Source organism: Podarcis liolepis (genome assembly GCF_965112155.1).
Source record: "Podarcis liolepis genome assembly, chromosome: 1".
NCBI classification, from domain to species: Eukaryota; Metazoa; Chordata; class Lepidosauria; order Squamata; family Lacertidae; genus Podarcis; species Podarcis liolepis.
In genome coordinates, this window is record NC_139554.1 from 92663220 (window position 1) to 92687129 (window position 23910).

Consider the following 23910-nt stretch of genomic DNA (forward strand, 5'->3'; position numbering starts at 1 on the left):
AAACTTGTATATAAGGTTATTTAAGAGAAGGTTTTAAAGGGACTGTAGAGGAGGGCAGAGAAACATCCTTCTGTCTCCTGTCCTCTAGGAACTGAACATCATGGGAGGGAAGCATTGGGAACAGAAGGGCTTTCCTGCTATTCTGCTCAATATCAAAGACTGCTTATGCCAAGCCAGAGAGAACCAGGGGATCTCCCTGTCCCTTCTTTCTATATGTGAGGATGCCAAGCCAGAATTGTAAATTTTTAAAATCCTATTCTGTTTTTAAAAATAGGTGGCAAATATCCTGGATAAAGGAAAGAGGGTTTCATAGTTTCGGGTTTGTAATATTTTGCTCTATCGATCCAGAATGTCAATTACCATTTCAGAACATGGCTCTTCTTCCCACTATTGACGATACCCTCCTACTGACTTCAATAGCAGCTTGACCTGTGCCTTGTCTCTGGATAGATTTACACAATTTACACCAGAATCTTCTTACTAATTTATGGGGAATGTCTGAAATGTGACCGCTGAATGCTATGTGTCACTCTGGGACATATATAGCTTGAAACCAGGAAACTCCCACATTGTATCAAAGGTTAAAGGTTTGTGAAAATAATACTCATTTCTTTGGAAAAGTGTGATAGCAAAGTGCAGAGGCCAGACATTTGTCAAAGCTAGGATTCCTTTGAAGAATTGTATCTTGTGTTGGATATAATTTATTATGCGGTTTGGGAAGGAATTTCTATGTTATCCACTGGTTGCTTGATGATAGTCACTTGTTTTGCTCAAGCTATCTGTCTGTTTTCAAAGTTAAATGTTAACTGTGTACATTTAGGACTATAAATGGGTGGGGGAATATAAATGGGAGGGGCATTTTGTGAGGTCAGATGGAAGTACTCCTTCCCATAATTTTTATATTTATATTTCTAATTATTTAAAAATAATAATAATCACAGCTACAACCAATGTTCTTCAAATGTGCTACAGTTTGATAATCAAGCCACTGATCTTGCTGTGAACCTGGTCCTCCTTCTCAGAAACTGTAATATAAAAGTCTAAATATAAAAGGTGATTTCTTGCTCTGTTGATCCCAGAGCATAAGAAATACTGAATGATTAAGACGTAACTCTGAAGTATCCTGGATCCCCAGAAAGGTCTCTGAATTAAATCTGATCTTTAAAGATGTCTCTCCAACTCTTCATTGCATTTGTAGTGCCCCTGATATTTCCTCCCCGCCCCCTCTGCTGTTGCATTAGATTTATGAGTTCATTCTGATGACTTGTTGTGGCTTATTTGCATCTCAAAAAACCTGGGCACACAAGCAATTAGTTTGCATGACTAGTATAATATGGGAGCCACATGACCATGGGCTCCTTCCATGAAAAGAAAAAATACATCTTCTACCTTGTGGGAAATGAAATTGTCAGCAAGGCAATTGAGTTTGTTCGACCTTACATTCTTGGCAGAGCTTGAGTTCCAACAGACATCAGGGCAGTTGAAGTCTTCCATGACTACTATATCTCTCCTTTTTGAATATTTGGTAATATCATTCAAGTCCTCAATCTGGCTTAGAGGTCTATAGTAGACAGCCACAGTAAGGTCACTGCTGTTTCCCTGTCCTCCAGTTTTACCCATATATTCTCAATCTGCTTCCATGCTCCCAAGTCATGGATCTCTTCACAAGTGTACACTAGACTGGATGGATTGGAGGCTGCCTGCACTTGATGGGGTTGCACTCCCTCTGAATGAGTGAGTACGTAGCTTAAGGGTACTCCTGGATCCTTTGCTGTTGCTTGAGGCTCAAGTGGCCTTGGTGGCATGAAGTGCCTTCCATCACCTAGTGGCTCAGCTGTGCTCCTGTCTGAACAAGGATAGACAACTTCTGTTGTCTATGTTCTGGTTACCTTCAGAAGGCTGAAACGTCAACTGGAATTTGGTGGCCAGATTGCTCAATGAGGCAGGGCAATTTGTTTTCCAGGCCCGATTCAAAGTGCTCTTCTTGACCTATAAAGCCTTAAACAGCTCAGGACCTCAATGCCTCAAGGTGTGCCTCTCCCCATATGAACCGACTCTGGCCCTGAGGCTCTTCTTCGTGTATGCCCTCAATGAGAGGTCCGGAAGGCGGCAACACAAGAATGGGCCTTTTCTTTGGTGGCTCTGTTTGTGGAATGCTCTCCCCAGGGAGACTTGCCTGGTGCCTTCATTATAAATCTTCAGGTGCTAGGCAAAAACGTTTCTCTATAACCAGACCTTTGGCTGATTAAACAATCTATGGCCTTTTAAGTGTGTTTGTGGGAGGCAATTATTGTTTGTTTGTTTTTGTTTTGTTTGTTATGTATTTTGTATTCTCATTTTGTATGTTTGTTGTGAACCATGATGTGATATTCAGTTGAAGGGTGGCATACAAATCTCATTATTAATAATAATATGTCTATTAAGGATTGGAAATATAAATAAATTGTGTACCCCTTTATCAGAAAAATAACGCTGTTGCAAAGTGAATAAGGGATGGTGATTAGAATTTGCATTTTTGGTCCTGCAGATGGCACTGTCCCTGCATCTCGATGTCAAAATCTGACCCAGTGGCCTCATTTTAAAACCAGCTTAGGAAAGCATTGTTTGAATAGTAACTGCTAGAAAAGTGCAGTATTTCCTTCAGACATTTCCATCCTTGTTTAGACAGCTTGTTAATTTTCTTGCTAGAAGAGGTTAAAAACTATCTACTTCATACTTCCAGAAGCCAGCTCATTTTTTAATACCACCTTTCTCCCTTTCCCCCCATAATGCATGAAATTAATTACACATTGGATGGATGGATGGATGCATGAGGGTATTTGCACAAATTCAGCATTTATTAATTAAAATTCTTTAAACCCTGTGCATGCAATTCAGAGAGGAAGACACAAGCTTGAACAGGAAATGCAACAAGATTTTACTAAACCTATGAGGCACTAAAAAATTAAAATGAAATGAAATTTGACATGTGCTGATGATATGGGCAGAGCCTTTCAGTTGTTCTTAATGAGGGAATTGAAGACTGTACAAATTCAAGAAAGTGCAGTTTGACTCTTTCCTTACATTTCATAAATGATGTAATGGGGCACACGCGAAGACTCTGCCATGAAAATGGTCACAGATGTATTAGCTCAGTGATAGAGCCTCTGGTTTGCCTGTAGAAGGCCCCAGACTCAGTCCCCAGAATCTTCAGGTAAGGCTGGGAGACATTCCTGTCTGAAACCCCATCCTGGCAGTGTAGGCGATGCTGAGCTAGATGGACCAATGTTCTGACCCAGTATAAGGCAGCTTCCTTTGTTTCTAAAAAAGCACGTTTGAATATAAAATAGGAAACTGAAATCCCTAGTCCCATTTGTACACATGCATTTCGCAAATCATTCCACTTTAATTTAGCAAAAATGACAACCATGCAATGCCTTTATGAAGCACTCTCTTAATCTTTTTTCATTCTGAACTGATTTTTTTCTTCCTGTAGTCCTTATACACAAATTCTACTTTGATTAGTGTCAACATCAACAACAAAAAACATTCTTGTTGGGGTGGGGGTGGGGGGGACTTGTGTTACTTTTGGCTTGTTGATAAACAGGACAAGTCCTTAATTGGCCCTCCTCCTGTTGACTAATTCCCACACACTTTGCATCCATTAGCCGTACATAGTACGTTCTGTGACAAACTGAATCACATTCTTTCAGTTAACATCTGCATGCTCTTTCATCTAATTTCACAGACTGATATGCATAAGATGAGTATAGCAGAGAAGAACACCCACCAGATGTGCACAATGTAACCCCATCCTCACTGCTTTCCTGTGTCTTTTCTTACACATTACCTTTATCCTATGCTCCTCCATCATTGAAAAACGATAAGAGGCTGCCCTCAAGGCTCCCTGAGCTTTTCAGAATGGAAGGGGAAAGGCAAATGCTCCACCAGAGAGTCAGTATATCATTCCGTCTCCAGAAGGTGTGAAGGGATGCAGGAATGGGGAGCTCATTCATGCTTGGAAAGGCTCCTTTGATGAGAAGCTTAATCATGGTCCATTGCTCAATTATTTTTTATAACAAAGGGGGAGGGTGGAGTGGAAAGATCTGCTCAGGTGGTTTGCAGACCTTCAGACATTACAACTGTGCTGTCAGATATATCCGTGAAAAAGCAGCTCCAACAGGAAGGCTGTAGAATCTTAAGGACACTGCAGACAACTTCTGACTTATTTTTCAAGGACATGTTCAAGCTCTTCTAAGGAATTCCTGAGATTCCTAGCTGAGTCTTGGATTTTGTTGTTTACCAAGAAAATACATGTCAACTTTATTGGGCAAGAAGTCTTACTCCTTTTCCCCTTCTTGGGATAGATATTTATCCATGTTTGGCTTGAAGCACCACCAGCCTGATTGAGTAAGGGTAGCATTTGTATGTATATTTGTCTTGGAAGACAGCACTTTGTATTTGGTAATTATTTGGTAATCATTTTTTAAAATGTATTTTAAAATATATGAAAGAACACTTCTGATTGGTAAAACATACACTTCCAGCTTTGCTTGGCTTTGAATAATAGACCAGGTGCAAGTAGGTTGGAACAGAGATTTTACCTACTGAGTCACTCTACTGAAATATGGTGGGTTGAAGTCTCCTGCCTTTTTGTCACCTGGTTCAATGACTGCTCTTGCCTTGTCACTGGAGGGATGAGAGACTAAGCCCTACCATGTTACTATGTAGTTGTTTGACTCAATACAGTGTCCTGGCCTTGTCTGGCTTGAAAACAAACATAGCTGGGGACTGAGTAAGATTATGCCTCATCAAACTATTAATAATAATAATAATAATTGAATTTATATACCGCCCTATACTCGGAGGTCTCAGGGCAGTTCACAGAATAAAATCAAAATATAAAACCACAAAATACATAATAAAAATAAAAACAACAACCCAATAGCACCCCCTCCAAAAACAAAACAAAAACTACTGCATTTTAAAAGGGCATAGGATGTCAATTAAATCAGCCAAAGACCTGGTTAAAAAGGAATGTTTTTGCCTGGCGCCGAAAGGTGTATAATCAAGGTACCAGAACTTCCCTGGAGAGTATTCCACAGATGGGGAGCCACTGCAGAGAAGGCCCGTTCTTGTGTTGCTACGATCTGGACCTCTTGAGGAGGAGGCACATGATAGAGGGCCTCAGAAGATGATCTCAGGGTCCGGGTAGGTTCATATGGAAAGAGGCAGTACAATCTCTGTTCCAACCTACTACACAGTGATCTAGCAGGACTCAGACTTCTTCCTTCATCTTTGGTGCTCAATTTCCACTTATTGAAAAGAAACTCTCTCTCTTTTTTTACCCTGTGTGATAAGCATCAATTGCTAATGAATAAAAAACATGAAACATATTAATTGACATGGTAATCTGTTCAGTCAAATAAATGCCACTGACTTTTTAGCCCGTGGTGGCTTTTCTTCCTGTGACCTTTTGAAAAATAGTGTTTGCCATTTCTTTTTCTTAGTAGTGAAGAAACCAATTTATGCCCTCTTGTTCTTTCACACATAAAATAATTACATGTGTGTACATTTGTAAGCGTGCCATTTTACAGTCTGTAGGAAGTTTTCCAGTTTTGAGATGGCATATTTTATCAGTTTCAAAAGATTATTATTTATTGCTTATCACAGAGAAGTTATTAAGCTAATTGAAATGGAAAACTGGTTTTGCCTTAGCTTGAGTTGGTTCAAAGCAAGATAAAGCTATTTAAGATATTTGTTTATTTCTGGTATTTATACCCCATCTTTCCATAAAATATATAATCAAGGCAACTTACAAAAACCATCACTTCATAAATATTGTCAAATACAATAAAATAAATTGTAAACTAAAACATGTTGGTGATTTATTAAATTTGTATACCACCCTTCTTCGAAAGATCACAGGGCAGTTCACAACCTAATAATACAAAATGAGAACACAAAATAGAGAATGAAACAAAAACAAACCAATAAGCCCTTCCTACGCAAGCACATTTAAAAGGCCATAAAATGTTTAATCAGCCAAAAGCTGATTATAGAGAAACCTTTTTGCCTGGTGCCTAATATTACTAACATCTTTGAAAAGTGGCAGCAGTTTAAAATTATTTTAAGAGCATGCAACAAAGCTCCACTGGGTGACAAAGCCTTAGGCAAAACACCTTAAAAACATATTACCGTATTTTTCGCACCATAGGACGCACCGGACAATAGGACGCACTTTGTTTTAAAGAGGGGAGAACAAGAAAAAAAAATTCTCCCTCTCTCTGCCCAGCGCCCCTTCAGTGAAGCGGCAGGAGTCGATGCACAGAGAGGGGGAGAACTTTCCCCCTCTTGTTTTCCCGCTCTAAAACAAGGTGCGGTTTAAGGTGCGTTCAGGCGGCTACCTTGGAAGCCTGGAGAGCGAGAGGGGTCGGTGTGCACTGACCCCTCTCGCTCTCCAGGCTTCAGGTTCCTTTCGACCTGCTCTTTGGGGCTGGCGGGGGGAAGCCCACCACCAGCCCCAAAGAGCAGGTCAGAGAGCAGCGGAAAGGGGCAGCGGAGAGGCTCCTGCCATAGCCGCGCGTCACCTCTCCAGCTGGGAGAGCGTGCGCGAGGCTAAAGCAGCCCCCCGCGACCCTCTCCCGGCTGGGGAGGTGACGCGGGGCTATGGCAGGAGCCTCTACAGCCCCGCGTCACCTCTCCAGCTGGGAGAGCACGCACGAGGCTAAAGCAGCCCCCCGCGACCCTCTCCCGGCTGGAGAGCTGACACGCGGCTATAGAGGCTCCTGCCGGGAGAGGGTTGCGGGGGGCAGCTTTAGCCCCACGCGCGCTCTCCTGCCTGGAGAGGTGACGTGGGGCTGTGGAGGCTACGCGCGGCTATGGCAGGAGCCTCTACAGCCCCGCGTCACCTCCCCAGCTGGGAGAGCGTGCGCGGGGCTATGGCGTCTTCGCTCCATAGGACGCACACACATTTCCCCTTCATTTTTGAAGGGGAAAAAGTGCGTCCTATAGAGCGAAAAATACGGTATGTTACTATGGCCTTTTGGGGCTAATTAACATCTGTAAATTGGACATTGTTCTTAAACTAGCTGAATTTACTTTTATTTTACTATATGATATACTGGTCTGATATACTGGTCCATCTTGATAAAAATCAGTATTTTAAATATTTAGGGTTTTATCCAACAAAGTTATCCCACTTGCAAAAGAGCTTCAACTTTTGCTCCCCGCACTGTGTCCCTTCCAAAACTGTTCTGGGTGTTCCCCTTACCCTCCAGAGCTCATAGGAGACATGGGTGTGGGGCATGTGTGATAGAAGAGGGAGGGGAGGTTCCATTGCAGAATTGAAAGTCCTTGTTCAAAAGGAATTACTTCCCTGGGTGCAACCATTAGTGATTTTATTATTGGATTTTATGGATTTATATTATATACAACTGTAAACAACTTTGACAGGCATTTTTGCCTTAAAAATGGTCTAATCTATTAAATAAAATATTTATATATAAAAAAGTAGGAAAGCTGTTCTGAATTCTGAGAGTCATGACTGAGAAATGATGTCTTATGCCTACCCTGCGACACATTTGACAGTGGAGCAGTTTAAAAAATAGCAAGCCAAATAATTTGTTGGTATTTTTTAAAAGAAATGCAAAATAAGTATTTTAAAATATTAAATTACTTTTAAATAAGTAATTTTAAATATTTTGAATTCCACAGAGAGCTTTGTTTATGTGGACTGCCTTATTTTGTTCAGCATCGGGTAATACTCTACGACACAGTAGGAACTTGCATTTTGAGCTCCCCTGACATTATAGAGCAGTGGTGGGGAACTTGTGGCTTATGGAAGCTGATGTTTCTGGACTTCAGCTTCCATAACCCCTGACCATTGGCAATGTTGACAGGGGCTGATGGGAGTTAGAGTCCAGCAGTATCTGGAGGGCCACATGCTCCCTAGCCACGTTGTAGAGCTGTCTCTTCTTTGTGTGTAGCTCCACATGGATGTCAGAGCCCCTGTGAGTGCACTGAGGCAGCTTAATCAGAAATAATCCACACACTCAGGTAAGGGAGTTGTTAAATACTGTTGATTTTCATGAGTCCAATAGATATGTTTGTAAATTAGGCCAGAATCTCACAGATTGATTGCTTTTGTCAAAACACAAAAATAAGGGAGTGGACACATTTTTTAAAGAAGTAATGTTTCCAGTTCACTACATTTACATGTTGCAACATGCTAGCCATCAGTGCTCCTACTTAAACAAATGCATTGTGAAATATCTCCTGGGAGACCATGTCTGCTTCCGAAGTAGTTAACCATCTGAATTGCTTCTTACCCTACGTCATATTTGAAAGATTCCAGGGATCATGGAAATAAGTGAATGCTGAGCCTTTTTAATCTGTCAAACAAGCTAGCTCTGGAGAGGTTATGCGTTTCAAATGAGAAACTATTTCATGCCTATTTGGAGATTACTCTGTGTGGGTTTTTGCTAGCTCCTTTTGCTGAGAGCACCACTTGGAATAACTGCTGTCATTTTAAGATGCTGGTTTCTGCTCCTGCGTTTCGGAAGTGTAAATACTCATGCTAGAGCTTCAGTTGCCACATTTGTGTGACTTGCACTTTGTTTCTTGCTCTGTTTCCTGGTAGAATACCTATACTAATGCAGACAAGCTACTGGAAGCAGCAGAGCAGTTGGCTCAAACCGGAGAGTGTGACCCTGAAGAGATCTACAAGGCAGCACGGCATCTGGAAGTGCGGATTCAGGACTTCGTCAGAAGAGTGGAGCAGAGGAAGCTTCTTTTGGACATGTCTGTATCCTTCCACACTCATACCAAAGAGGTAAGATGCTTACAGTGTGATCAGAGCTGCATTGAGGGGAGTGCGACCAGTTTGCCCGAGCCAAGAGGGTGCTGCAGGGGGCGCCGCAACAATGACTTAGAACAGAAAGCAAGAGACAGGGGAGCACAGAATTTTGCCATCACACAAGTGACTGCTGATATTTGACTGATGTTGCAAAGCCTGTAACACTCAAGAAAGTTTTAAGTTGCTTAAGCCATAATAGACTGAATGTGAAATGTACAGCATGAAAACTCAGAAAACATTGACAACTTGTATATCTTGCAAAAATGCCATATTTTCTCTCCTTTCATTTGTTTAATGTAAATCCAAGAAAAAGTGTTGTTGTTGTTAATTCAGTTTATAAAACACCCTTTATCAAAAGAGCCCAGGGCAGTGTACAACATTAAAAACACAGAAGTGATAAAAAGTTTTTAAAGCAAATTTACAGCAGTCTCATGAGAGGAGAGCAAGGTGACCAAGATCATAATAATTAAATAGTAATAATGTACAATTTATACTAATTGCATTTGGTCTGAGCTCTTTTTAAAAGAATATCAGTTATAATCACAGGCATAACTGAGTAGAAGTGTTTCTTGAGGAATTTCATTATAATGAAGCATCTGTTTTACTATTTCTAGTAACTTTCTAACTAAGAATTCAGATTATGATCAGAGATGGTTATACTTTCATACTATTTAAAATGGGCCCAAAATGCATGTTCCCATGTGTTTTTCAGTTGCTTGCTCAGAGCGAGACTAAATGCTGTTTTAGTTCAAGTGAAAAATGTGCAAAGATAAGACACTCGAGCAGGAGACAGAGAGGACAGGGCGTTGAAATTGGAGGCCCCTGAGGGTGCAATTAAAGCATACTTCACATTTTTCCCCTTTCGACCAAAGGCTATTCAGCAATGTGTGCCTTTGGAAGATAAGTTTTATTCTGTGAGGAGAAAGGATTAATCTGAATCATTGTTTTTTCATGCACTGTAGCATCTGTGTGCCACAGCACTCTTGATCCATAAAGGCACCCGCAGGAGCTGAAGGCTTTGCCAGTATTAGCTGAATTATGTACTACAAACAAGTAATTTGTAATAAGCTGCTGCAGAGTTAGGGGAGCCTGAGCAAACAAACGTATTTGGTCACAGATAAGCTAGTGTAAAGGAAATGGTCTGCAGTGCATGGGCCTTTCTCTTCAGCATCTTGAATGGTATGAAGCACTTTTAGCTATGGATGGGACATGGAAGACAATGTGCATTCCTTTTATGAATCAAGTATCTCTTTATTGGTTTGGTTGGGTCTACCCACATATTCAGCTAGCCCATAACTTCTTATCACATGATGCAGTAACAGTTGTGTATGCACACATACACCACAGTTCTTAGGCACCCCAGAACTTAAGATTTGTCTGTTGTAAATTGCTTAATATTAAATAGTTTGTTGAGGAATATGTGTGGGCTCATAATTGCCATTTGGAAATGTACAGCTCTTCTTTACTGTTACTCTGGCAGGGTATTGTCTCTCCTGAAGTGTGCTGCTTACTGTCTGGTGATTTTACTTTGTAGATCAGAGAGATAAGGAATGAACTGGGTAGGTAAAACTTAACCATCTGGAGTAGGAAAATTATTAAAAGACAGTACTGTAATGGCTTAGCCTGATACCTGTGAGTAAAATAAAAATAAAAAATAGCACTTGGAGCAGTGTAGGGATAGTGTTTACCTATTAGGTTCTAATCTCTCTTGGGTAGGGGAAGTTGTCCAGAAAAAGGAACTTGTTCAATGGAGTGTGGAGATGGCTTTCAGTCACAGGAAACTAAGAATAATGTGAGAGTATAATTTATATCATTTGGAAGTTTCAAATGTTTGAGGGCAGGAGGAAAGGGTGGGAGACATACCCTTGGGATCTGAGACTACTAGGCTTTTAGATTAATGCACTGAGCATGTTAAGGGATAAAATTGCACAAAAAGAGTACAACTAATATGGACTGCCCATAGGTTTCATGATTTTAATTCAGCCTTTCTAGAGCATAACATTTGCAAGCTATCCCAAAGGATAGTGCAGTGTTCTATGCATAAGCTATCCTACCCTTATTGATGTGTATAGTTTTTTACATCTACTTTCCTTTATGTCAGCTGGTCTTTAGGCCTTTGGTGTAGAGATGATGCTGTAGAAATGGTGTTATTTCATCAAAGGCATCAAGATGGTGTTATTTTATCAAGTACAAAGTTGAAATTCTAAGCTTGTACAAAATAAGAAAAACTGGTTGATTCAGTGAGGTTTGGTAGGGTGTTTTGTTTAACCTTTTAAAAAGTTTTTGCGGAATGGTTTAGAATTGTCACAAATGATTTACTTTTGAAATTCCAGGACAGTGGTGAGGAAGTCACATAAAGCACTTGGAGATCTATCAGGATTATGTCCTGTGTCATGTTTAGCTAATGAAAATACAAAGCAGAAGGAAAATACATAGATGCTGGAGAAATTACATCCTTTGACTAAGGATTTGTGGAATGTTCCAAAGCAGCAAAAAGAGTGGGAACTTCATGGTTTCTTCCAGACAGTCTAATAAATCACTTCCTTTTCAATGCAGGGTGCTGGAACTCTTAGAAGCACACATTCTGTTGTCAACTTATCACGGCTTAAAAATAAGCAGTAACTGTTGCCCTCTTCAGGCAGACTGATTCAGTGTTAAAACTGGCATGTGGGGTGGGTGGGTGGGTGTGCTGTGGGGACAGGAGCACTAGCTCTGTCCCTCTGTCTCCATGCCAATTGCCTTCCATGGGTTGGAGGACAAACTTTTGTACCTTTTAGAACTTAGGGGTTCTAAAATGCATGGAAAGTCACAATAAGTTCAGGATGCTCTTCACTTCAGCAGCCCCCCCCCCCCCCGCTCATAGAGGGTAACTGGAGTGGCAATAAGGGGGTGGAGCTAGGGTGATCATTCCTGAAGCCGCCCCCTGCCCCCTGTGTCCACACAGTATTAGATTTTCTGAAGAGGGCTTATATTAATGCTGATTGCTTTCATCCAGTTTGCTTCTGTAAAGTAAGCATGGAATTTGGCTTGCCCTTGACAATGTCTGCTCTTAATTACCTCCAGATTAATAATGACATAGAAATTAGAATATTATTTTAGATAGAAACATGTTTTTGTCAGTCATTCTAAAGCTACAGTTCATGAGCATCTGACTCCTCAGTAGCACAATTTAATATTATGGGATGGATGAACTCTGAATCCATCATACACATTTTTTGGGACCTTGGCATGCTAACTGATGCAAGCATAGCTGCCTTAAGCATATTTGCCTCGAGTAGAGGTTATATTTAGCTGTATCAATTTGGCGCATGAAAAAATCTGAAACATCAGATTATAAGCACTACAGTTTTTCCCTATGATGCAAGGACATCATTCTTGTACAGAAACATCAAAAGAGGCCTTACTTTAATGATGAATAGCTTTGAGTTGATATCTGTTTATTTCAAGAATGTATTAGCTTACATTGTGAGATGGATTCTTGTTTTGCCCCAGAACTGTCGGCTAGAGTGAAACCGTTTCCAGGGCAGGTCCAGAAGCCTCTTGCAAGGTGTTGGAAAGCTTGAATCAGAGATTCTGACAGCAGGACTCGGGCTCCTTATTTTCTTTGCCAGTAGGGTGGCTGTGAAGGAGATATTTGTGTGGTCTTTTATTCTGTTAGTGCTACCCAGATAATGGTAGCTCATCAGCCTAGCAGAAGCAGATTTATTGCCAAAGCAGACAAGGGCCTGGCTAGCCTTATATACGGTAATTGTTGTCTTAGGCTTGGTTCCTTTTTCTGAGCAACTTATCATGCAAAATAGTTGCTTTGGAGATTCCTGTACTTGACCTCCCTTCTTCTGTCTTCCGTCTTTTGGAACCTAACCCAAATCTGTGCACATAGTAGACAGAAATACTTCCCTTGGCTCTCTGGAGGGCTTTGTGCTGGAGAGGAATGCACTGGAAGCCTCATAATAGATAAGACAAAGTCTAAAGTGGCCCAGAAGACTGCACTAAGCCTCATGCCATATGCTACCAGGCCCCTGTGTGTTAAATAGGCAGTACTATTACTGCCTCCTTAGTTTACTTAAAGCCACTGAGTAGGTGCTGTGATGCCTTGTTCTACTTGCCCCTTTTGTACATAGACTGAATGCCGTAATCTACTTTGATTCAATGCTTTTTAGACTTGAAACACTAGGTTCCATTCATGACATATTAATTCCAATCAACTCATCACTGTTGAATTGTTTACTTACAAATTTGGGGTATCTTTTACCTACTAAAAGTTGTCATGTGTCCCTATATTACACATAAACTATGGCTTAATGTAGCTGTACACTGAGCTGGTACACACCACTGCAAAGCTTGAATTTCATTCCCCTCACTGTTCCTACAGCTGCTATGCTGTCAGAAGATTAAAACTAGAATCTACCTTGTCATTATATCCAAACCCTGTCTTGTGGTAACCATGGTTTGTTTTTTGCCTACTGTTTGTGGCTTGCTTGGGACATGAATGGGAATCCTGTGAATCGATCAAAAATCACATTTTGATTGAAATTGTTTCTGAAATATTTTTAATCTTATTAACAGCACAGATTATTTGTAATGGGGTTTTGCAGGCATAACTGAAGACCAGGGGACTAAAACCTTCTGAGTCAATGAAGATGTACAGTTTAATAGTTTTTTAATATGCAAATCCTTGTTGTAGAAGGTCATGCACTAGGAATAAACACTGTTAATGTAGATTCTGATGCTATCTTGACCTGATTTGTTTGAGTATATTGCAAATGCGTAAGAGTTCAGCTTGCATCATCTGTAGTAGTACTTTAGATGTATATCACATGAAAATAACTAGCTGAGAGCAAATCTTAGTCTTTGCACTGAATTTATCATTTTCTTTTCTCAAACTTGTTTTCCTCCTCCATTCTAGGACTAACATGACTTCTATAATGTATCACCATCACTTCAGTGCTGCTTTTCACTGTGGTATACAAATTGAGTCCTTAATTCTACTGTATGATAGCCAGATGTGTAATCTACATCTCCAATGTTTCTTATCACATATTTATACGTTAATATCCCATATGTATAATCCCATACACCAGTGGGAAGAAATATCAGTAGCTGTGGGATTTCCCCCTACATTTACCACGAATATTTCATTTATTTATTTTATTACATGTGTAGACCACTCCTCATTTAAAAACAAAGTAAATCACTCATCTACAGTACAGTGGTACCTCGGGTTAAGAACTTAATTTGTTCTGAAACTGTTCTGAACCTGAGGTACCACTTTAGGTAATGGGGCCTCCCGCTGCCGCCGTGCAGCCGCATGCTTTCTGTTCTCATCCTGAAGCAAAGTTCTTAACCCGAGGTACTATTTCTGGGTTAGCGGAGTCTGTAACCTGAAGCATCTGTAACCCGAGTTAGCACTGTACTAATAAATATAATAAAATAATATATCAATACAATATTACAAATATTAAAACCCAATAGTACAGTGCATAATCAAAGCAGCAAATATGAAACCACAATCAGAAGGTATGTACATCCACAGAAGGGGGATGCATCACTAAAATTTTATTTTGCAACTTTATGGTGCTTTTCAATTATGGCAAGCCACTCTGTAAGTGCTACTTGCTTAAAAAGCAGGGCTAAAATAGAATGAATGAATGAATGAATGAATGAATGAATGAATAGAGAGAGAATAAAGCTCCTGAATGAATAGCCAATCTGATTTGAGGTGGAAATTATTTATATTGAGGGGAACCTTTATAAGGTCTCTCTTGATACAATTTTTGCACTGTTTCCTCAAAGAACAGTCCCATATGTTTTAGGTAGCTTTTGTGCAGGCTGTGAGAGTTAAGGGCTGTCTATCATTTTTCACATACCTCATCATAAGGATGAACAGCTTTCTGTATACTAAACAATTTGGACAAATAACTAGTTAGCTTTGAATTATTGAATCAATCTGGACTCTGTTGGAGAGAAAAATGAACTTCATTATTTAATTTCCTCAAGGGCAATGGGATAGTAGGGTAGAATTGTAATCAATACATTTATTATGTTTGGCGAGGGAAGGAATCTTCACATGTCAGATTTATGCTGCACGTTTCAAAATGACTTTGGCAAAAGCGTGGCTGACATGGCCACAAAGAATGTTACAAACTCTTTAGGACAGCAGTTTCCAAATGGTTTTCTGATTGCCACACTGGCCACAGTAGGTTTTGGGGAAGTGCATTACAAAAGACTAAGGGGCAAATAGTGCTATATGCATACGTATATGCGGCATGAAGTCCTGAAGGTTGTTTTTCAAAAGCAGAGAGGGACGTGGGTGGCGCTGTGGGGTAAACCACAGAGGCTAGGACTTGCCGATCAGAAGGTCGGTGGTTCGAATCCCTGTGACGGGGTAAGCTCCCATTGCTCAGTCCCTGCTCCTACCAACCTAGCAGTTCAAAAGCATGTCAAAGTGCAAGTAGATAAATAGGTGCCGCTCCAGCGAGAAGGTAACAGCGTTTCTGTGCACTGCTCTGGTTCGCCAGAAGCTGCTTAGTCATGCTGGCTACATGACCGGAAGCTGTATGCTGGCTCCCTCAGCCAATAAAGCGAGATAAGCACCGCAACCCCAGAGTCAGCCACGACTGGACCTAATGGTCAGGGGTCCCTTTACCTTTAATGAGGGGAAAGGTTGGCCCTGCCCATTGCATCCCAATGCTCTTGCCAAACTCTGCAGGAACTTGTGCGCTCCTCCAAGTTCTGCTGCGGTGGGGTGGGCACAGCACCGCCTGAAGCAGGTGCTTCACCCCCTAAGCATAGGCAAGCCAGCTCTGATTGAAGGAGTAACATTCTCCTTCATAGGTTGATCATATAATGTGTATCACATTCAGGTAAGATATGTTAATGAGACATATATTCTGCTTGTGAAATCAGAGGAGTGAATTTATTATTTTATGGTGTCAATATTTAGAAGATTGATCATAAGCTAAGCTTCTGCACAAAGGAAACAGAAAATAGCTGAAAGTTAACCACAAAGATTTTGGCATCTGCTTTCCTTCATTACACCTTAATATTCCATACATTTCAGAATATGATATGCTCACAGTCTATATGAGAACTGGAATCTAGTATTCATACAGGTGGGTGGGGTAATATATACCTACCAGTATTTTAACATTTTGGTTATCTTCTTGATAAAAAGACAGTAAATTATAGCCCATTCCATATGTGCTCATACTGTGCATTCATTTTAATATGAGATTTCAGATTACTTCATCTAATATATTGGTTGTTCAATACATGTAATTTTCAGTGTCCTTTAGCATCTGACATGGTGTGCTTTGTAGTACTCTGATTAATACTCTTTGAGCTGGCTTTAGAGGATTAAAGGGTTAAAACTCAATCTCTTCCTTTTTCTTCCCCCACTTCCCTCCCGCTTTTCCCTCCCCACTCCATGTCCTTCCATTTGTGTTCCTTTCCTCCTTTACAGCTGTGGACATGGATGGAAGACCTGCAGAAGGAGCTCTTGGAAGATGTTTGTGCTGACTCAGTGGATGCTGTTCAAGAACTCATTAAGCAGTTCCAGCAGCAGCAAACAGCTACCCTCGATGCAACCCTCAATGTAATCAAAGAAGGTGAAGATCTAATCCAGCAGCTCAGGTAAGTTCATCACACTGCATCAGAGGCACAATGAACAGAGGCAGGATAACTTAGAATTTAATGTGAGAATTAATCACTGCCCTGCTACAATTCAGAATATTTTATTTTATTGAAACTGCAAGGAATGATTTGTAGAGACTGGTAAAAATAGTCTTAAATCACTTTGAGCCACTGTGTGTAATGGATGAGAAGAACTGTAGATAAGGTAAAGTGAGTATGATTAAATGGTTACTGTATAAATATTTTTGAAGTAGATATTTACAGAATATTGTTAAACTGTTATGAAGTGAGACCTGGTGATTTATTTGCTTACTCCTGCTAGGCATTGTCTGGCAGCTACTGAGGAAAACGCGTAGATTCAAATAACACTGAATGCAATATTTTACTTCCTGTAGGAGTTTTGTGTTTGCATGTGGAGTATTCATATCATCACATAGTGCCTGCTACTGGCAACAGAGTGTCTGCTGTTATCATCATGGTTGTGTGTTTTCCCCCATGAGGTGTTTTAACTCTCTGAATTTTAGTTTTGATGGATGTTTTAGTTTATATCTGTCTGGTTGGTCTGATTTTATGTTTTACTTTCTTTTTGTCTGTTTAAGTAGTACATTGCCCTGAGAACCCCAGCTATAGCATCACTAAGAGGTGATGGATGAATGAAAATAATAAAATAAATAATAAATTATGGTGTGACTCGGCCTGTATTCAGACAGTACTTGTTTCCATTTTCATGACATTTCCTTTCCTGATAATTTATGTGTTTCATGTGATCTTTCATACAACATAAAAGCCACTCCTAGAAATCAAGCAGAATCTAGTGGAAGTTTAGTGCTAATTTTCATGATAATTGCTTCCAGAAAAAAATCCATTTTCAACCCTGTTAACCTGGAAAATGAGGGGAGCATTTGTACTGTAATTTTCCTGTGGTTTTCATACATCGTGCCACTGCCATTCATGTGATGAAATTTGGGTATTCCAGCATACAGTGCTTTCTCACCATTTTCATGGCTGGGTCATGGGGGCACAGAAGTGCACATGTGCATAAAGGGTGGCAGTATGGTTGATGGTGTCCACTCTTGCACCGCAGCATGCCCACTGTTGTGAATTAAACTTAGCATAACTTCTACCATGTGTTAATGTAAGTCAACTATTATTCGATTTTAATTAACACAGTGCAGTAACAGAAGCAGTCTCCAGCAATCACCCTCCTGCCATTCAATTTACTTTTTTGCTTTCTGAGAAGTGGATCCACCTTTCATCATGAGGAGTATGTAGTCATCTGACTGCAAGTTCTGACTGGCCATAGACTCCTTGTTATATCCCTGCCTCTATAAGGCAGGGAATTTATAACATGTCTGTAATGGCCGAGTACTTGAATTAATTAACATATAATGTCCAGCTGGCTTTAATTAAATCACACTTTGTGCCAGAGCCAATGTCTTTCAGAGATTCTCTTTCATATAACTGGGACCTGCTCAATCTCTCAGGCTGTTCAGTGCTCTTCTTCAGTTCCATGCCACTGATTCCCAAGACTGCTCCAAACTCATGGATGCTTACAGGAGGAGCACTTCCTCAGCCTTAGATGAAACCTACCCTTGCCTCCTTCCCCATCTCACTGCTTCTCAGCCATATTTGCTATTTTTCTCTTTTGGAGTAGTCAGGACCTTGTGGGAAGCACAAAATTGTGTCATCCAAAAAGGAAACTCCCCCCTCCTACTTTTAAACTTTATTGGGACAGGTTTCTATGAATCCAGGGTGGAATTCGATGCAGCCAGGATAAGCCTCAGCTGAAGGTTAGTTGGACCATCCGAGCAGTAAGCAGAGACAGATTAATCTGTCTCTGGTTAACTGCCTGAAATACCATTGCATCCCAGATGTTCACTGTGACTCTGTACTGTTAAGTCACAGTGAAAATCCAGGGAGCTGTTTCTGTTCTATCCTTTTGGGGACATGTATTTACTGTGTTTCCACCCTCCTTGGCCCCTCCCCAACTTTTCATATTTCTCAGATCTTGTTTACCTACATCAGCCTTCGCCAACATCTGACCTCCAGATGTTTTGGACTGCACCTCCCCTCCGCACAGCTGTGCTGGCTGGGGCTGATGAAAGCTGTAGTCCAGAACCAGGTTGGCAAAGGCTATCACAAGATCTGTAATGTTGCTATTTGCATGTGAACTTTCCCCCTTCCTGGTGTTTTTGGCTAACCCACTGCATTTCTGAATACCCATCCTAAATTTCCATATAAGGAAATTCTCTGCCTTTTAGACTCTCTGTCACTATCTCTTTATTAGCAGCTAAGTTTATAGTCCAGGCAGTGTGGGTTTGTGTGGCTTCATACTGAATCAATCACCTTTATCCTTCTGTATTGCTGAATACTAGTGGACCATGTCGCAAAGCCATTATACTTTCTGCCTGCCATTTTGTGCAAATAAACTTCCCCCCATTTGGATTGGTATTTAATTAGTTTTGCCAATTTCCCTCAAATAAGCAAGACAACGTTGGTATTTGCAGAGTAATTGTGTCCATTGCAACAACATCTGTGGAGAGTAATTGTCCACAGCAAAAGTGCCCAATGTGATAGATATATGTTATCATGTGTGCATGATAAGAGTTCACATGTATGTATAGATGCTTGAGTTTTTTTCTTGTTTTGTTCTATTTTAATATCACGTCTATTTAACTTTTTTTACTGGTTGCAGAAATATGTAAATATTTAATAAATGAATTAAATTGAAAGGGAGGCCAGTTTCTCACTTTTGATATTGCAGTCAGTGGACAGGAGAACACTAGTGACTGTCAGCACCACCCCAAATTTCCCTTGCAACTGGGCATGAAGGTGGGCGAAAATAAACTATCTTTTCACAAATCATGTGACCCTATCACTAAAAATAGCTGAAATACACTTTTTCAGCTTGTAACTGGGACCCCCACAAAATATTTGCACATTTGCTTAGGTCTAATGTGATATATTATTAGCAGTGGTATGGCAACTGTTTGCCCTTAGCATTGATCAGCTGGTCAGAAATCATGTCATCGCCCTTGATCCATGCATTATTTCGACATGGTTAAAAAACCCAAAAAAACTACTTGAAATTTGCTCTCACATTCCTATCACTAAGGTATAAATTGGTTCTATTGGTCCTAAGTGTCTTGTTCTGCTGGGGCTACAGGCCCACAGTGGAAGTGGTAACAAATACCAGAACCTCTTGCAATCCAGGGTAAAGCAAGACAAAGCAAGGCAAATCAGGACCTTGGGCAGCTCCCACTGGTCCCTGCTGAGTTTAGGAAGATGTCTCAGCAGATATTTTCCTGAAACCCTAAAAAGACTGGCAGAACTTAATATTCCAGTGGCACAACTCCCCCAGGGAAGCTGTTTGCAATATTTAATGGGCCTGCAGCCTGTTCTGCAATTGCATGCTCCTGCATGGTGTTAAGAGTAGGAGAGGCTGTGTGGGAATCAACCTCAGACTCTGAGGATAATGGAAGAGCCATGTTCTCAGGCCAAGGAAGTGTAGAATTGAGTGCAGAGGGATCCTCCTCAAGTCAGAGTCTTCCTTTGGTCAAAACTGGGATCCTGAGGCAGGGGATATAACACCAGGGCAATATCATGCAGATAAGAGTTCTGAGTGTCCATGGGTCCCATTAAATTCTATAGAGCAAAGTGAGAGGGATGCAATTAGCAATACTTTGCAGGAAGAAGAACAACCTACTTTGCCCCATACAAAATTAACATCAGCAGGGGCAGACTTGGCCTGCTCAACACACTCCATTAGTGTTTCTTAGTGGTACTCCTACAAGCAATTGTAACAAAATAGATGGTGCTATGCTTCTCCCCTCCCCTCAGATGAATACAGATTTAATGGTGGAAAGTAATATCTCTCTCACACATCTCTTTGTTCATATATATACACACATACATACAGCTGCCAATAATTTTTTTTGGGTGTGTGTGTGTTGAGTTCATAATGAAACCTGATACCATAGGATAAGTGCATATCTTCTTATTCTGGTGGTGATTTTTTTTTTAAAGTTTTGTTTATCATAGTATTAAAAATGGCAATGTTTGTTAAAGTAATAATTTAATTCACTCTACTTTGAGATATATATTGAAATTATTCAGGTTTTGTTGTTGTTTTGAGCTCCCTGTTGTGACCACATGATAAAGTTTCAGGGTTTTTTAAAAAGTAGGAAATAATGAGAAATATCAAGTCCCTGCATATTAATATACAGTTTATTCTGATGCAATCTAAAAATAGGCAGATACTTGAATGAATTCAGTAAATAGTGTTGTGCACAGCATGCTAGTAGAAGCAGTATTGGTGGGAGAATTGGGCTCACTTGAAATAAAATCAAGGACGATTACTAGTCAGAGTCTTCAAGAAACTTTATGCACCATTCACTCCCTTCTCCTTTCTCTCCAACTCCTTGTTGGTGCACAGAGGTCATAATGTCACCAGATATGAAAGGATGCATACAATTCACTGTGTAATGCAGGCATTCTGTAATGCAGCCATTCAGCAACTGAACGAGGTGAATCCTGGATAAAACTTCCTCCAACCTTTTCCAGCTATTTTTAGAGCTGAGAATGTTCAATATTCTTTCTTATTACCTTTTTCAACACTGCATTTTTAACCATTCATCTTTGACTTTACCACAGGGATTCAGCAGTCTCTAACAATAAAACGCCACACAATAGTTCCATCAGCCACATTGAATCTGTCCTCCAGCAGCTTGATGAAGCCCAAGTACAGATGGAAGAGCTCTTTCATGAGAGAAAGATTAAGCTAGACATTTTCCTTCAGCTCCGAATTTTTGAACAGTACACCATTGAGGTAAGGGTTGCACTGAATACTCTGAAAGGGAAGAGCCTTTGAGGAAAATTGGGGTGGGAAGAGATGGATGATCAATTTTTTTGTTTGTTTTATGATAATGTTTGAAAGTCAATTCCTAGCCTTATATGCATTTATTCAATGTGACCAGAATGTATACTCTGTAGTTTAGCATAGACAGCTCAAGGAGGTGAGTGGAGGTGGATGCTCTTTCAGGAGGGCATTACCTAACCTTGGTGCCACAAAAGAAACATACCTTGTGCCCACCTGTTATCTGTCTCATGGTGAAACGGCACAGAGCAGGCCTTCCAATACTGACCTCAACATTGATGGGGACAGCTGTGGATACAAATCAAAAGAGAAAGTTGACCTTCAGAGTAATACTGAAAATTACTAGACCTGAAGTAGGGGAAATAACATCAGAAATAAAGGAAAGAACCCAAACCGAATATATACATAATGGGCCTAGTTTTGGCAGTTTGCACTTTAAGAGGGAATTTGTACGTTCAGGTGATAGGACTATACAGTATTAACAAATAATATTGGCAGGGAAGAATAACATGTGCAGGAAAAGAATTTATTATTATTATTCTGAAAATGTTTATCCTTGAAATTACTGAAATAAGCCCCATGGAATCAGGACCCTGTGGGAGCAAGACTACTCTATTCACTTCCCTGCTACGGAAATACTCCTCATGAATCTCAGCATGAATCTTAAGAGCAGCTGTTCTTCATACAATTAATTTAACCCAGCATTTGAACTGTGAAGCATTTAAGGAAGTTTTTGAAATATATATATATATATTTATTTATCATTGCCATTAAAGAATGATTTGATTTCAATAGGAACAGAATTTGAGTGGGCACAAGGGTGCTATGTTTCATGCTGGCTGTACGGTACTCAATCAGGATGCATGTGTGTACTCTGCCTTGTCTGTGTCAGGAGAGACATTTAAAAAAGGAAGGAAGAAAAGGAAGGCTTTTATGGCAACGGTACTGTCAGTAACACGCCTCCTGTGAGAGCCTGAATTCTTTTTCCTGCAACTCAAGCCGTTTCTCCATTATTACTATTATTTATTTATTAAATTTGCATATCACAACCCTCCATCCAAACATCACAGGGCAGTTCACAACATAAAAATACAATATAAAAATGAGAACATAAAATACATTTAAAAAAAGAACAGAAACAAACAAGGGGGGATAGAAGATCTGTAAAAGCAGCCTTTTGAAATCCCATCTCTATGAATTTCTGCACCAGGTTTAGTGATGCTGATTGAAAACAGCACTCACGCATTTGCTGTCTACTGTTATTCTGACTTGGATTTCCAAGAACTGTAAATTGTCAATGCTCACATGACACAGCAAGTCGAACTACAGCTTACTGGGACAGAAAGAATGTGTGGGCTCCTGCAGAGTTTGCAGCTGCTTTGTTGTTCCCTAGGCTTTTTTTTTTTACTATTGCATTTCACTGTCATGGCCCTCACTACCAGATGAAGAACTTGAACTCCCAGGTCACTTTCTTCCAAAGACTTTAATGCTTAAATCAGAGGAGTACATAAGCAAGGCAGTGTTCCATGGTGCAGTAGATGTGCAAGAGGATTAGCTCCAACAAGCAGCATGCCCCCTGCATGTTTCTTTTGAAGGATGGGTGGGCACAGCACTATGTGCAACAAACAGCAGGGTCTTGAGGCTGGAGAAGCAAAGTGGCACTCCTCCAGGTGGATTCAGCTTGCAAGTTCTGTTTATGCTGGCACTCAGCATCTGATTTACCCTCAGTAGCCTCCTCCTCTGAAGGAACCTCATCACTCATAGGAGGAGGTGCCACAACAGGAGGGATCTGACATGGGATGCCCAGTGGCTCTGGAGCAGAACACTTCTCTGCTAATCTGCCAGGACTCTCCCCTGGATCTTACTCTCCATCCTCCACATTACCAGCTGCTTCTGGATTCTGACAGTCCTTGGAGTCCTCCTTCTCACTAATACCTTCCTCAGGGTTGTCCAGCTCTCTGAGCTTCTCCCATTCTTCCTCAGGATCAGACCACCATGACACATCTGTAGGACTCATGTCATGGGCTGAGCTATGTCCTTAGTGTGTTGTCTGTACCTGGACTCATGCTGAAGCTCTTTCCCTACTAACCACAAACAACAGCCAATAACAAACCTTGACTACAACACATGGTTAGAGGAGTGAATTTGTTGTTGCTGTAGATTGTTGTTGCTTGCTCCATTCGTCATCGCTTCCCTTCCCCAACTTACCCTTCCTTTTTACTCCAAGCAACTGTGTACAATAACCCTAGAAACTCCACCAGTGCTCACCAATCAGATACTACTATCCACATGGCGAGAACCAATGAATTCATAAAACAAGAATAGGCCAGGGTTAGCCAACATGGTGCCCTCTAGATTTTGCTGGACTCCAACTCCCATCAGCCCCAGCCAGTATGGCTAATGATCAGGTCAGGGGTGATGGTAGGTAGAGTCTAACAACAGTTGGGGAGAATACAATACTGGCTACCCCTGATTTATTACTTTAGAAATATTTATAAACCACTTAATTAACGAGCTCTCTAAGCAGTGCACATAATAAAATTATAAAGCAGCTAAAATCTACAAC

The 23910-nt window shown here is 40.6% G+C and overlaps 1 protein-coding gene across 12 annotated transcripts in view; it reads left to right on the forward strand.

Moving 5' to 3' along the window:
• KALRN (kalirin RhoGEF kinase) overlaps window positions 1–23910 on the forward strand; it is a 513896-nt gene that overhangs the window by 329593 nt on the left and 160393 nt on the right. For all 12 annotated transcript variants that reach the window (XM_083487460.1, XM_083487445.1, XM_083487444.1 and 9 more), the window contains 3 exons: window positions 8621–8812; window positions 16299–16468; window positions 21122–21296. In XM_083487460.1, coding sequence (XP_083343586.1) covers window positions 8621–8812; window positions 16299–16468; window positions 21122–21296 — 537 coding nt within the window. The remainder of the gene's footprint in view (window positions 1–8620; window positions 8813–16298; window positions 16469–21121; window positions 21297–23910) is intronic.